General features: G+C 45.0%; 1 protein-coding gene and 1 long non-coding RNA gene across 2 annotated transcripts in view; both read right to left on the reverse strand.

Moving 5' to 3' along the window:
* Window positions 1-5,061, reverse strand: part of LOC138983176 (uncharacterized) — a 16,721-nt gene extending 11,660 nt beyond the window's left edge. Inside the window, exons 1-6 of the mRNA XM_070356587.1 lie at window positions 4,942-5,061; window positions 4,173-4,239; window positions 3,799-3,882; window positions 3,234-3,397; window positions 2,957-3,040; window positions 2,512-2,566 (exon numbers count right to left, since the gene is read on the reverse strand). Coding sequence (XP_070212688.1) covers window positions 2,512-2,566; window positions 2,957-3,040; window positions 3,234-3,397; window positions 3,799-3,882; window positions 4,173-4,239; window positions 4,942-5,061 — 574 coding nt within the window. The remainder of the gene's footprint in view (window positions 1-2,511; window positions 2,567-2,956; window positions 3,041-3,233; window positions 3,398-3,798; window positions 3,883-4,172; window positions 4,240-4,941) is intronic.
* Window positions 5,062-11,167: 6,106 nt separating this feature from the next.
* LOC138982663 (uncharacterized) lies at window positions 11,168-16,104 on the reverse strand. The gene is made up of 2 exons (XR_011460923.1): window positions 14,375-16,104; window positions 11,168-14,203 (listed from the first exon to the last, which is right to left on the reverse strand). It is a non-coding gene; the product is annotated as an uncharacterized lncRNA (long non-coding RNA).
* Window positions 16,105-16,342: the final 238 nt, after the last annotated feature.

Genomic DNA, 16,342 nt, shown 5'->3' on the forward strand with positions numbered 1-16,342 from the left:
TCCACTGGCTGGTTGTTGACCTCGTGCTGTTCCCCTGCAACCATCAACAAAGACTGTTTATTCCCCCCTCCACTGGCTGGTTGTTGACCTCGTGCTGTTCCCCTGCAACCATCAACAAAGACTGTTTATTCCCCCCTCCACTGGCTGGTTGTTGACCTCGTGCTGTTCCCCTGCAACCATCAACAAAGACTGTTTATTCCCCCCTCCACTGGCTGGTTGTTGACCTCGTGCTGTTCCCCTGCAACCATCAACAAAGACTGTTTATTCCCCCCTCCACTGGCTGGTTGTTGACCTCGTGCTGTTCGCCTGCAACCATCAACAAAGACTGTTTATTCCCCCCTCCACTGGCTGGGTGTTGACCTCGTGCTGTTCCCCTGCAACCATCAACAAAGACTGTTTATTCCCCCCTCCACTGGCTGGGTGTTGACCTCGTGCTGTTCCCCTGCAACCATCAACAAAGACTGTTTATTCCCCCCTCCACTGGCTGGGTGTTGACCTCGTGCTGTTCCCCTGCAACCATCAACAAAGACTGTTTATTCCCCCCTCCACTGGCTGGGTGTTGACCTCGTGCTGTTCGCCTGCAACCATCAACACAGACTGTTTATTCCCCCCTCCACTGGCTGTGACCTCGTGCTGTTCGCCTGCAACCATCAACACAGACTGTTTATTCCCCCCTCCACTGGCTGGGTGTTGACCTCGTGCTGTTCCCCTGCAACCATCAACAAAGACTGTTTATTCCCCCCTCCACTGGCTGGGTGTTGACCTCGTGCTGTTCGCCTGCAACCATCAACACAGACTGTTTATTCCCCCCTCCACTGGCTGTGACCTCGTGCTGTTCGCCTGCAACCATCAACAAAGACTGTTTATTCCCCCCTCCACTGGCTAGGTGTTGACCTCGTGCTGTTCGCCTGCAACCATCAACAAAAACACCTTTATTTGGCATCAAAAAAGAAGAATTGTAGGTTATTGGAACTGTAGTTTTGACCAAAAAACACGTTATATTTAATGTATTTGTAACGTTTTGTTTTGTCAATAATTAAACGTTCCAATAACCTGCAATTCTTCTTTTTTTATTCTGAATTTATGAACGTAAGCAGTTTATCTGTTTTTGTCTTTATTTTGGCTTTCCCTTTTTTCAGTCTTTCTTTTTGTTCAGACACGCCCAGTACTCCTGCACGAAACACACCCCAAGACACGCCCAGCACTCCTGCACGAAACACACTCCAAGACACGCCCAGCACTCCTGCACGAAACACACCCCAAGACACGCCCAGCACTCCTGCACGAAACACACTCCAAGACACGCCCAGCACTCCTGCACGAAACACACCCCAAGACACGCCCAGCACTCCTGTACGAAACACACCCCAAGACACGCCCAGCACTCCTGCACGAAACACACTCCAAGACACGCCCAGCACTCCTGCACGGCACACACCCCAAGACACGCCCAGCACTCCTGTACGAAACACACTCCAAGACACGCCCAGCACTCCTGCACGAAACACACTCCAAGACACGCCCAGCACTCCTGTACGAAACACACTCCAAGACACGCCCAGCACTCCTGCACGAAACACACCCCAAGACACGCCCAGCACTCCTGCACGAAACACACTCCAAGACACGCGCAGCACTCGTGCACGAAACACACTCCAATTAAGACATGCCCAGCACTCCTGCACGAAACACACCCCAAGACACGCCCAGCACTCCTGCACGAAACACACCCCAAGACACGCCTAGCACTCCTGCGCGAAACACACCCCAAGACACGCCCAGCACTGCACGAAACACACTCCAAGACACGCCCAGCACTCCTGCACGAAACACACTCCAAGACACGCCCAGCACTCCTGCACGAAACACCCCCCAAGACACGCCCAGCACTCCTGCACGAAACACACCCCAAGACACGCCCAGCACTCCTGCACGAAACATACCCCAAGACACGCCCAGCACTCCTGCACGAAACACACTCCAAGACATGCGCAGCACTCCTGCACGAAACACACCCCAAGACACGCCCAGCACTCCTGCACGAAACACACTCCAAGACACGCCCAGAACTCCTGCACGAAACACACTCCAAGACACGCCCAGCACTCCTGCACGAAACACACTCCAAGACACGCCCAGCACTCCTGCACGAAACACACTCCAATTAAGACATGCCCAGAACTCCTGCACGAAACACACCCCAAGACACGCCTAGCACTCCTGCGCGAAACACACCCCAAGACACGCCCAGCACTGCACGAAACACACTCCAAGACACGCCCAGCACTCTTGTACGACACATACTCCAAGACACGCCCAGCACTCCTGCACAACACACACTCCAAGACACGCCCAGCACCCCTGCACGAAATACACTCCAAGACACGCCAACTAACTTAAAGTCAACAACAGACACCGAGCTCAGAGAGAACATGCCACACGGGGTTGAGTGTAATCCAAATGACTTTCTCCGTCTACTTGCGGGAAGCAATGACCCGCTGAACGACTCACCGAATTGCCTGAGTAAGTCGTTGATCCCCGTGGCCTCCAGTGTGCTTTTCTTCATCTGCAACGCCACACTCAGTGTCAACACAACAACCAGCAATGACTGACAGCTAATATCACACACATAATCAACACATTCATAGACGCAAAGTCGCACAGACAGGCAGCCATACATTCAGGCAGGTACAGACACACAGAGACATTTACAGAGACACTGACAGACAGACATATACATGTTACATACGTACGCACACACGCACAAAGAGAGAGAGAGAGAGAGAGAGAGAGAGAGAGAGAGAGACAGAGACAGAGAGAGATAGAGAGAGAGAGAGAGAGAGAGAGAGAGAGAGAGAGAGAGAGAGAGAGAGAGAGACCCACAAGAAAAATAACTTCAGCACAATATTGCACTATGATGCATTCTGTAAAAGTTTCAAAATTATACAAAATTCACCTCGCCAAAAATCTTGTCCTGTAGGTGTCGCAGAAAAGCACGGAGTTTCCACTTGATGGTCTTCCGGAACTCCCTCCACTTGTTCTGCAAAAGACAAGGGCAGAGTTGTGTTCCCCCTTTAACATTTGTGTAATTACTATACACCATGCTTTTGGACTTTGCGCTTTGTATAGCAACCACAGATAATATTTGAAAACAAAGTTTTGGAAGCAATTTTTCCCATGGAAAATTGAAAATCTCGCACGGTTAAGATCATGTCATCCATGTTTGTACTAACGAAGATGTTGTTAAAGCTGCGGTACACATCCGACGCCAAGACTTTGTCCTCGAAGCGAGTGTCGGCGTACATGACGAGATAGTGGAGCGCTTGCTCGTACTTGTCCTGTGTGACCGTGATGGAGGTTCGTACCGCCTGCACTGCCGGCAAGGTCCCGTTCTCCACTGCGACAGACAGGGAATGGGGCTGTGACTTCCACACGGTTCTGCATGCGACAGGTATAAAACTAAGCGGTGTTTAGACAGGTATAAAACTAAGCGGTGTTTAGAAAGTGTTCTTTGATTCGGTGCTCCTCAAATTATATGAAAAGCAGCACCGACACATACATAGTCACACACAGGTACACACAGAGGTACACACACAGGTACACACACAGGTACACACACAGGTACACACAAGCGTCTAGCAGTCAGACAGTGGAGAGCCTTTAATGGCATAGCAAGTTGGACTTTATTGACACGGGAATAAATGATTTAGTTTGGGTAAAAAAAAATGGGTGCACTACGTAATTATTTTTTTTGCAGAGCTTATTATTATTATTAACAATAAAGAGAAGTGTACTCACCAGCTTCAATGACGGCGGGACTGGTCGCAGTCAGCTTCTGTCGGATGTTGTTGTTGATGGCAGCCACCAGGCGCTCAGAGAAATCTGGAGACAACAACAACTACAACAACAACAATATCAACAACAAACAACAACAACAACAATATCAACAACAACAACAACAACAACAACAACAACAACAACAACAACAACAACAACAACAACAACGAGATTTCAGTCTTGGAACAACTCCTTCCCCTAATTGACACCATTAGTATTTGCTGACATTACTGAATGCAGCAACACCAAGCAAAGTGCACATTGCAAGCTCAAAGTGTTTGTTTGTTTGCTCGTGTCCTTGTTTGTTTGCACAGACTGGTATTATCATTACTCACTCCCAATGCTTTTCTTCATGCTTTCTTGGAAATCAGCAAAATTGGTGGCCATCGAATATCTCAGAACCTGTCACAAACATGTCAAAATAACACACAATCCTTTCTGGAAACCTCAAATTAAATCAGGCAACCATCAGCCAACATACCAATCGACCAACTATCAATCCAACCAACCAACCAACCATCCAACCGTACGTAGACATACGAACGAAAGAAGAGAATACGAAGTAAATGCATTTAGAGGATGAATATTTTCTTTGTCGATTTGACGTATCTAATATTCGACGCTTGGACATTACAGTCGTTCCCGTGGAGACAACTTGGCTCACTATCTCAAATCTGGTCAGGCTTTTCATTTACACGGGATTAGATCTGAGATGGGGACACGAACTGTTTAGGGAAGGATTAGCTGGGCCTTTAATTATTGCTGTAGTGTCATGTCTCTTAGTAAAGTGCATGCTGTGCTCCATAACTGTCTGTGCATCACTTGTACGCTACTCGACCAGCACTGAAGTGAATGTATAATATCGGAGTGTGATATCGTTTATTACTTACATGCTACTGGAGTGTGATATCATAACTTACATGCTACTGGAGTGTGATATCATAACTTACATACTACTGGAGTGTGATATCATAACTTACATGCTACTGGAGTGTGATATCATAACTTACATGCTACAGGAGTGTGATATCATAACTTACATGCTACTGTGGTGTGATATCATAACCTACATGCTACTGTGGTGTGATATCATTTATAACTTACATCCGTGGTTCTGCGCACGAAGGTGGAGAAGGCGCGCGTCACGTGCGCCATGACGTTGTTGAGCGTAACGTCACGGCTCTCCTTGTTGTGGCTGACAACGAACACAGTGACGCCCGCCATTCTGGTCAACAATCATGTCACGTTGAAGATATGACACCTAAGAAGCCTTTTGAGGAAACGTTTTCTGATTTCTGTGTTTGTCTCACTCACACTCCGTCTCTCTCAGTCTGTCTGTCTCTCTAACAGTCAGTAACAGTCCTTTCCGTCTGTCTCTGTCTGTCTGTAACATAGCCTCTGTCTGTCTGTAACATAGCCTCTGTCTGTCTGTAACATAGCCTCTGTCTGTCTGTAACATAGCCTCTGTCTGTCTGTAACATAGCCTCTGTCTGTCTGTAACATAGCCTCTGTCTGTAACATAGCCTCTGTCTGTCTGTAACATAGCCTCTGTCTGTCTGTAACATAGCCTCTGTCTCAAAACCCTACCATGTTAGCACAGTACTAATGACTGACAAGCAATGGGAATCACGCTCTTTCGATGAACACCTCTCATTTAACAAAACACAGCTACAAGTAATTTGCAGGTGATTCAAACTCCCTTTCTGTTTATCCCGCATAAACTTTCCTGGGTCCCAGCTCTCAAAAGGGATATAATTACCCATAATGCTCAAGGCCACCACGCAGTGAATTCTTCTTGCATGACAGGAAGCGACAGGAGCATTTTGGTGTGGGTTTTTCTGTGCGTAGTATTGTTTTTGCTTTTTTATATGTTTAAATAAAAAAAACTCTTACATTAGGGTTAGAGTTATACCATTATCACAGTCAAACCCGTCTATAACGGCCACGCAAGGGGCCGTCCAACAGTCATCATTATAGACAGGTGATCGTTATGGAAAGGTGAATTATATAGTAGAAAAAACTCGGGGTTTTGCGTAGTTCGTACTGGGAAGGTCGTTACCAAGAGGTGGGGGTCGTTACCAAGAAGTGGGAAGGTCGTTACCAAGAGGTGGGAAGGTCGTTACCAAGAGGTGGGAAGGTCGTTTGCAAGAGGTGGTAACCAGGGCAGGGGTGAATGTTTGTGTGTTTTTGGTGGACATTTGAACCTGCCCTTGCGACCACCTCTCGAAAGCGACCAACTGGCCCCAAGGACCCTAGACGAGTTTTTCTTCCACACTACTCACAAAAAGTTAATGATCACTATGAGAAAACAGGTGCTCAATAAAATCAGTTCGCTACTGTTATTTATTTCTCAGTCAAACCAAATTGTTATGAATTCTTGTTCAGCTGTAAGTGGGCGATGTTGTGTTAGTGGTAAAATTGCACGGGATTATCTACTACTGAGCTTGGTAGCAAAAGAAAAAGCGGAAACTTGCAAAAAAGGACCTTGTTTTGGACCGTTCGGCCCGAACACATTGCACAAGCCACATGGAAAAAAACATTATGCACGTGCAAGCACTGCTGTTTATGTGTGAGATGCTGTCACTTGCTTGGCTTTTTGAGAAGACAGACCACCAGTATTAGGCATTATCTGACAATGCCTCCACGACGAAAATTGAACGAGTTTGAGAGGGCACGAGCTGTTGCATGGTTCCAAGATGGTGTCCCCAAGCGAGAAGTGGCCAGGCGACTTCACGTGTCCATCTCGGTCATTGTCAGACTGATTCAACGTTTCACAGCCACTGGGAGGGTCCAGGAAAGACGCAGACCTGGGCGACCAAAGAAGACAACTCCACGTGCAGATCGTCTCATTGAACGACTAGCCTTGCAAACAAGATCAGCCTCTTCCAGCATTATTCGAAGGCAGCGGAGGGTGGCTACTAACACCAACATCAGCCAGCAGACCATACGGAATCGCCTTCATGGGTTTAACCTCCGTTCTCGTCGCCCAGCTGTACGGCCACGCTTAACTCCAGGCCATAGGGCAGCACGTCGCGCCTTCTGCAGACGTCACGTGAGGTGGACAGGTCAGCAATGGTCCCAGGTCCTGTTCAGTGATGAATCACGCTTCACCCTGAACCACAACGACGACCGACTGAGGTTCTGTAATGGTCTGGGGGGCCTTCAGCCTTCACCACAGAACACCCTTGTTTCATGTACAGGGTAACCTGACTGGCCTCCGATACCGGGATGAGATCCTTCGACCGCTGGCTGTGCCTACACTGCAGCAGATGGGACCGCAGGCTGTCTACCAGGATGACAACGCTCGCCCCCACAGGGCAAGGGTGGTCAACGACTTCCTGCAGCAGTCTGGAGTCAACAGAATGGAGTGGCCAGCATGCAGTCCCGATCTCAACCCGATTGAGAACCTCTGGGATGAGTTGGATCGCAAAGTGAAGAGCAACCACCCCCCTCCCAGGGATGTCCAGCACCTCTACCAGATGCTGCAGGCTGAGTGGCAGGCGCTTCCACAGAGGATCTTCACCAGCCTGGTCAACTCTATGAAGACTCGCTGCGTCGAGTGCCAGAACAGCCTGGGCGGTTACACGCATTACTGAACTTTTGGGAGCATCTGAATGCCATGTCTTGTGATTTCAACGACTTTGTGAAATTAAATTTCGATACGTACACACTTTGATAAAATGTACAAACCAAACGATTGCTCGAAATTGAAGGAAATGTATCGTTATCACTAAAGCATTGAATTAAACGTTTGCCAAATACCAACGCATTGGCTTTCTTATTTAGAAAGTTATGAATTTGTGTGCAAGTGATCCTTAACTTTTTGTGAGTAGCTTATATACAATTCATCTTTCATAACGACCGCCTGTCTGTTACGACCACTTTTGGTTCCTTGGCTGGTTGTTACTGACAGGTTGGACCTTACAACCACTATACACTGACATGAGTAGCAGCGAGAGCAGGATGGTGAGCACGGTGAAGACCAGTCTCCGCCTGGTGAAGGCCTTGTCGCGCTGATCGTAGGGAGGCTTGTGTCGTCTGCTGCCCTTCCTCCCCGTCACCTGACCACAGCAGACGACACACAGCAGGTAGACAGGGAGGCACAGCGCGATCACCTGAGCTGCCAGGTACATGGACAACCCCATGAAGTCGTTGGCTACCTGACAGGGGGAAGATGATAATTATATGTGTTTATCGACGTCGTCGTCATCATCGATCATCCCTCCCATACCGTAGTTTGACTCGACCTCATTGGCATGATATACACACGTGTGAAGAGATGGTTTATTTATCACGTATAAAACTTGATATTAACCTTGCAGAGGTGTTGTTAACCCGTGATTTGTAAACATGTCAAATGTCATCTCGAAAGTCAAGGAATCTATAAGATTTGTTTTTCATTTTTCTTTTCATTACTTTATTGTCCCATCGCTGGGAAATTCGGGTCGCTTCCTCCCAGTGGAAAGCTAGCAGCAACAGAGTCGCGCTACCCCAAAGTCAAGGGATCTATTAGATTTTTTTCATTTTCTTTTTTCATGACTTTATTGTCCCATCGCTGGGAAATTCGGGTTTCTTTTCTTTGTAATACTAACAATCGAAATATTTTATCTATCGGGCCCAAACCACCCCCCACCACCCAGCATAGAGGTTTTAAACAACAAATATTAATAATAATAAAAGGCATGTATTACTTTGTGGAATGCGATATTTTTACATTTTTTACGGTTTTAGGTTCGACGTAATTTGTAAAATGTTTTTACATTTTTACAAATCACGGGTTAACAGGTGTGTGTGTGTGTGTGTGTGTGTGTGTGTGGTGTGTATGTGTGTGTCAGTGTGTATGTGTGTGTGTGATGTGTATGTGTGATGTGTGTCTGTTTGTGTTTGTGTAAGTGTGTGTGGTGTGTATGTGTGTGATGTGTATGTGTGTGTGTGTGTGTCTGTTTGTGTTTGTTTACCTTTGACCATGTCCGGTCTCCAAACGTGAATCTTCCTGTCAAAATGTCCCCAAGCCTAACTGCAATGCCAAACAAAGGAACCTGCTGTACAACATGGGTTACGTTAAATGTCCGAGCTGAGAAAGTTGTGAATCGGATTATAATGACATACCCTTGTTCGCTTTTATTTAAATTCTCGACACCGGAAGTACTCTAGAATTTGCATTGAATGAAGGAGGGGGAGGAGGGTATACACTCACAGGAATATCTTCTTCTTGTCGTTCGCTGTTCTCACAGGAATATGTTTCTAACTGTGTCCATATAAACGCACTGCCTATTCAACCTTGTAATATGTTAGTAAACTTGGTTGATTTGTATTTGTATTATGCATTACGAGAAAACGATGTTGAAATGTTAAATTAATAGCCCAATGTCCAAACGAAGGCTTTAAGTTAGCAGGGACAATAAGACAATGTCACATTCTTGAGGAACTATCGGTTTAAATGAAAATTCTGTGACCTTCACCTTTCTTTTCGGTGCATGTCTTTGCCTGTGTGCTGTTGACTGTCGTCTGCCTGGCAATGCTCCGTGTGTGTCTGTTGACTGTCGTCTGCCTGGCAATGCTCCGTGTGTGTCTGTTGACTGTCGTCTGCCTGGCAATGCTCCGTGTGTGCTGTTGACTGTCGTCTGCCTGGCAATGCTCCGTGTGTGTCTGTGCGACTGTGTGCTGTTGACTGTCGTCTGCCTGGCAATGCTCCGTGTGTGTCTGTTGACTGTCGTCTGCCTGGCAATGCTCCGTGTGTGTCTGTGCGACTGTGTGTTGGTCTGTCTTGGCCAGATCACGGCGTTCGTGTGCATGTGACAAGAACCGGGTAGACTGTCGGAGTCATCGTGGCTCAGTTTGTTACGAGAACTTTCTTGTCCTCTTCGCTTGCTGAGCGCGGCATTGTACCGTTCTCCAGTCTCTTCGGCATCGTTATCACTGGGAACTTTAGCCATTGTATTTCTCAGAAGTTTTCTGTCAGCAACGTCTATTGATCTCCCGCCGATTGCTGCAGTAAACTTCTCGTCGGTAACTTCTGCTGATGTCCGCTTAATAGCCGTAGGTGTGATGTCGTTGGCAGTGTGTGCGTGTGTCTCGTGGAATTGGCTTACTGAATGGTCATCGGTGGGAGTTTCCTGTGTGGAGTGGGGTGGACTCGGGGAAGATGACCCGGTGGTGGGAGCTAGCGACGTCATCAGCAGGACCACCAAGGGAACTGGCAGCGACCGTGCCATGGTGTGGGATGATGTCATTATCACGTACACTGTGACAGTTTTGTTCTGACTGCCTCTTCCGCTCTGGCTGTTTCACATATATGTGTTATAGCGTGCCCAGCATTCAAACTGACAAGTCAGTTCTACGCGCACTAGAAATGTTGAACATGAAATTCGCCGATGACTGACTGGATTTGTTGTGAGCCTGCTCTTTCTTCTTCTTATTCTATCAATTATTTGTATATGTTTTTTCTCTCTACCCTTTACCGAGCTGAAAGTCTTAAGATCCATAGAACCGTTTGATAGTGAAACAGGATGCGCGTCATTTCATCAAAGCTGATACGTAGGCCTATCACCACTTTTCTAACTACACGTGACGTAGGGCGTACGCTTATCGTCAGTGACACGTAACACGCCGAATACATAGACAAGTGCACACAGACAGAAGGAAAGAAAGGAAGACAGATAGACAGACAGACAGAAAGAAAGGAATAAAGACAAACTGACAGACAGACAGACAGACAGAAAGAAAGATTGAAAGAGAGAAAGAAAGAAAGAAAACAAGAACAAACAAGAAATTCCTCCGAGGTAGGAAAAACACCCCCGTCAAAGGGAAATAACCTTCTCAGTTGGTGGCAGTGACTGAGTGAGAATGGTTATTTCCCTTTGACCATTAAGATGTCCCTCTATAAGTCCTTGTATAATTTTAATCCACCAATAACTCCCTAACCGTGTGTTTGACTGGTCCCAATTTTTGTAAGGACCGTCTCAGGAATGTATAGAACCTGTTCACCAAGTTTGGTGACGATCGGTCCGTTCATTCTTGAGATCTATATGCGAACACAAACAAACAAACAAACACATCGAGCGAATCCTATACACACCCCTATACCGGGGGTGTAAAGAAAGAACAAGACCGCTAAGGCGTGATTTAACCATTCAGTCGAGCACGGAAACCAGACACACCAGCGGCGAAGCGATGACAGTCGAGCACTGACAAACATCCGTTTCACTTTCACCTTACCAACACACACACACACACTCTCTCTCTCTCTCACACACCCACACCCCACACACACACACACACTCTCTCTCTCTCTCTCTCTCTCTCTCACCCACACACGATCACAGAGGCAAAGTTTCAGTGAGAGTTTATTAATTTCTTCCCAATCAGTTTGAAAGCAAAAAGTCCACAAGAAACAATCAGCAGCGTGATACAAAGTGTGGTTCTATCACAGTCAGTAGTGTGCTCATGCTGCTTTCAAGGAACACAAACATAAACACAAAAACAAAACAAAACAATCCCAAACGACAAGGTTGCATCTTTTAAATGTTCATGATAGTTACACTAAAGAATAATGTCACCTTTCAAATGACAAAAAGGTGGATTGACAGTAAGTTTCGGAACAAGCTGGATCAACTTGAAGGTCCATGCAATAGACAATGCAGAATAGACAATGCAGAACAGACAATGCAGAACAGACAATGCAGAACAGACAATGCAGAACAGACAACTGTTGCATGAAAGTGTGTCGCTGGTCAAGTATAAGCAGTACATTCCAGAACATGGACATCTCAGTTACATAGCATCCAGTCAAATTTGACCTCAAACAGCCAGGCATGTAGGTTGCGGCTACAGGCAAACTGATCATTTTGAAAGAAATACGTGAAAAGCAAGAAAAGAACGAGAAAAGGGAACCGTGGGGGAAAAAAATAGAAGAAAAAACTGTTAAAAACCATTTGCAATCACAAGTGCTTTAAAAATGATTGGTGTCATGGACGGATAAAGAGCACGCTATAAATGCAATCACAACAGTAGCCAATCACAGAATGGATGGAATGTATTCATGCAACACTGCCACAATCACACACGGCCACAATCACATTGATCATTGAACAGTCATACAACACTGCCACAATCACACACGGCCACAATCACATAGATCATTCAACAGTCATGCAAATGAGCAAGTCTGAAAAAAACATGGGATAGCTAATGCTCCACTGAACTGGCATTTGTGTGTGTGTGTGTGTGTGTGTGTGTGTGTGTGTGTGTGTGTGTGTGTGTGTGTGTGTGTGTGCGTGCATGCGTGTATGTAATCAAAAAGAAAACAAAGAAGTGTGAGATGTTATTGGATATGCTCCACTCAACTGGCATATATATATGTGTGTGTGCAAATGTGCGGATGGGGTGGGAATGGGGGTTAGAGTGAAATAAGCACAGAAAGAATAAATTCAACAGTCAAAGCGAAGAACTGTCGTTACACACTTATCACATATACACACTGCATTACAAACTTCTGTACGCTGTACTTGGTAGCTGTGATGACGTATAATCCTACATACAGTAAATAACCCGATTCCACCTTTCTTTCAGGAAATCATTTGTACCACATCTGCAGTGATGGCCCATGGGTACATTCCTTTTCTTGCAACACATGTGCCAGAGATACTTTCAAAGTATCAAAGTATCAAGTACATGTGAATTTTTGTTGTGTTAAAAATTAAAAATTACAATAACTAACCATTCTTGTTTTCTGATTCTGATTGTAGAAAGGAGCGTCTCTTAACGCTACTTTCTGTCACTCTCCCATTACGTTATTCACATTAGTTTTTGTTCTGCAATTCACATGCTCTTGTTCATAATGAGGAAGTACTGGACGTCCTTCCAGTGTTAGAGATTCAGGGGGGGATGGGATAGAGCCACTTGTTAATTGTTTCTTGTTCACAAAAGCACTAATAAAAAAATTGCTCCAGGGGCTTGCAACGTAGTACAATATATGACCGTTAGTCGCCTCTTACGACATGCTGGGGAGCATCGGGTAAATTCTTCCCTCTAACCCGCGGGGGATGATTCAGTTCACCGTGTCAGATGTGACCAGGCTTTACACGGGATGAGATCACCCCTCCACTTGGACTTATAGCAATAATCAACAACCTGGCGGGCGGGGATGTAGCTCAGTCGGTAGCGCACTGGATTTGTATCCAGTTGGCCGCTGTCAGCGTGAGTTCGTCCCCACGTTCGGCGAGAGATTTATTTCTCAGAGTCAACTTTGTGTGCAGACTCTCCTCGGTGTCCGAACACCCCCGTGTGTACACGCAAGCACAAGACCAAGTGCGCATGAAAAAGATCCTGTAATCCATGTCAGAGTTCGGTGGGTTATAGAAACACGAAAATACCCAGCATGCTTCCTCCGAAAACGGCGTATGGCTGCCAAAATGGCGGGGTAAAAAACGGTCATACACGTAAACTTCCACTCGTGCAAAAAACATGAGTGTATGTGGGAGTTTCAGCCCACGAACGCAGAAGAAGATCAACAACCTGGCTATTTTCTGCGCAGAGTCAGGAGTTGTTGATGTACATGTAACAGCCCGGGCAAGTCTCACATAGTAAGACAAACTGTGTTTATGGGAAGGAATGTACCTTTAACAGTCAAATCTTTTTTAAATCTCAAACCTCAGTGCACAAAAAAAAAAAATTATAACAAATTAAAGAAACAACAACAGCCACCAAATATATACTGCCTTTCAGTGCCAGATCCTCTCCATCAAACAGTAATACTTGTGTCACAAGAACCATGAAACAGTGACACGACGCACACAGGTTGCTGACACAAAAATGCAAATGCAAAAAATGTGACGTCAAATAAACATTGAGCTGTTTGCTTAGATGTTTGTGAAGCGTACACATGTGACAGTAAATGAACACACTGTCAAATGCACAAGGTCTTGCAGTGTTAGAGATTCAGTCTTGCAAACAAACATGAGCAGCAGGCGGTGAGTAACAAAACAAAGAGAGAAAACAGCAGCAGATTTGTTTTAGCGGTTCTAGGACTTAATAATAATAATAATAAATGAGCATTTATATAGCGCAACATCATAACTTTACAATTATGCTCTTTGCGCTTGACACATTTAAAATTAAAACACAGTTATACAAGCATTTACATCTACATTCATAGTCAGCAACTGATGTATAAACTGTGTGGGCTGGGGCTCAGTTGTACATGTGTGACTGTGGAATTTTCACAGCCATACATAACCTCCTTACAGGTTAGACATTTTTTACGTAAAAGTTTGATCCTTTTAACTTCTGTCTTGAAACTAGAGACACAGCGGTACCTGTGATGTCCGCCCCTGCAACGTGAAGACACCCCTCCAGCAAAGGGCACCTTCTTCTCTCTTGAAACAAGAGACACAGCGGTACCTGTGATGTTCGCCCCTGCAACGTGAAGACACCCCTCCAGCAAAGGGCACCTTCTTCTGTCTTGAAACAAGAGACACAGCGGTACCTGCGATGTTCGCCCCTGCAATGTGGAGGACACCCCTCCAGCAAAGGGCACCTTTAACTGTCTTTGTACGGATTATTACAAATAAACATGTCAGGCCAGATTCAATGAAGGGACACTTTTGGCCGCGGTCTCAAGGCCATTTGTCATAACAGGTACCACTGTCAAACTTTAATTCATTTGATTTATTTTTTTCAAAAAGCTCATAAGCTTATATACATTCAATACATTGGTCATCAGAAATTCATCTGCAGCTTGAAACCTTATTATGTTTATTTTTTAACCACTACTCAAAAAAAGGGAAAATGATGCTTGTCGTGAGTTTGAAGAGAGCACCCTCTTCCAAAAAACCACATGTATAACTAAACAGTAAGAAGAGACAACAAGTGTAAAACATATTTTGCGTGAGAAAATCACGAAGATTCAGCAGTGATCGAAGTATGGTGCAGCAGAATTATCACATCAACAACACCTGAAAATGGAGTTCACCTGAATAAGAAAATACTAACTTTCCTTGTACGTACAGGTATACATACATACCTGTGTAATACTGACTGCATGGCAACCATATGACTGTCACCTTGAACCGTGTCAAAAAGAACCATGTCGAAATGAACCACGTCACTTTCAACCATGTCACAAATCATTGCACACAAATGTGCTGGAGACGCTGAACATGACAGTGTCTGACTTCTTCTTTCAAGCAAAACATTTCTCTTTAAAAATAGTTTTGACTGGTTTTGTTCCTGAAGTTGTACATGTAGCTCTATCCAAAGGGCTACTCAGCCTGCAGAGTACATCAGTACATGTTTATTTATATGGTACATGTACTGAACTACTCTTTCTTTCTGGGTTTCATTTCCCTAAAGGGAGTCATGACATGTATTCAATATAATTATATTTGTCATTCTTTCTGTGTGTGTGTCTGTCTGTGTCACTTTTGCAAACGTTATACCGATGTCCATACCTGAACGAATCCTTTCCACATGTTGTGTGTGTGTGTGTTGACGCCATGTCCATACTTTAAATCTACCCCTGTACCTTGGATAACATCTTTTCAATTCATTCTTTAACAACAGTCAGTATGATTTCTGTTCTTCAAATTCCCATCCTGACACCCCCCCCCCCTCCTCACACACAAAAAGCTGTGGTTGCATTCACCAGATAAAAACACAGTACAGAGTCGGTGACTGCTATAATAATATTTGAAAAATTAAATGTACATTTAAAAATGCACGCAAAAATCTAAGAAAATTGGGTCTTAAAATGGAGGTAAATGTACAGAAGCTGTATGAAGAGAACATCTGAGATAGAAAGGTCTTTAGTCTTACATTTTTTTTTTTTAAGGGGTGGGGGGTGGGGGGGTTCCACCGTATGTGCTGCCCTTTTGCTGTCAGTGTTGTGTCAATCAGAGACAAAAAGCTGCGTCAACAAATATATCACAATTCAACATTCATAGCTATCCTGTATTTACAGGTAAAAAGAGACTGACAAAGACTGGGACTCATGGCCGGGGTTTTAAACTCAGCTGGACAGTACATGCAGTCACACCATTCATTGATTGAGAATTAGGTTCAGCTCTGCGGGTAGCAGCCATCACAGATCACATCATTTGTCACTGTTCTTTACTGAAGCCATTCGTCACTGTTAGGTACTGAAGTCATTTGTCACTGTACTTTACTGAAGCCATTCGTCGCTGTTAGTTACTGAAGTCATTTGTCACTGTTCTTTACTGAAGCCATTCGTCGCTGTTAGTTACTGAAGTCATTTGTCACTGTTCTTTACTGAAGCCATTCGTCGCTGTTAGTTACTGAAGTCATTTGTCACTGTTCTTTACTGAAGCCATTCGTCGCTGTTAGTTACTGAAGTCATTTGTCACTGTACTTTACTGAAGCCATTCGTCGCTGTTAGTTACTGAAGTCATTTGTCACTGTTCTTTACTGAAGCCATTCGTCGCTGTTAGTTACTGAAGTCATTTGTCACTGTTCTTTACTGAAGCCATTCGTCGCTGTTAGTTACTGA

Source organism: Littorina saxatilis, linkage group LG12, assembly GCF_037325665.1.
Source record: "Littorina saxatilis isolate snail1 linkage group LG12, US_GU_Lsax_2.0, whole genome shotgun sequence".
Taxonomy (NCBI): Eukaryota; Metazoa; Mollusca; class Gastropoda; order Littorinimorpha; family Littorinidae; genus Littorina; species Littorina saxatilis.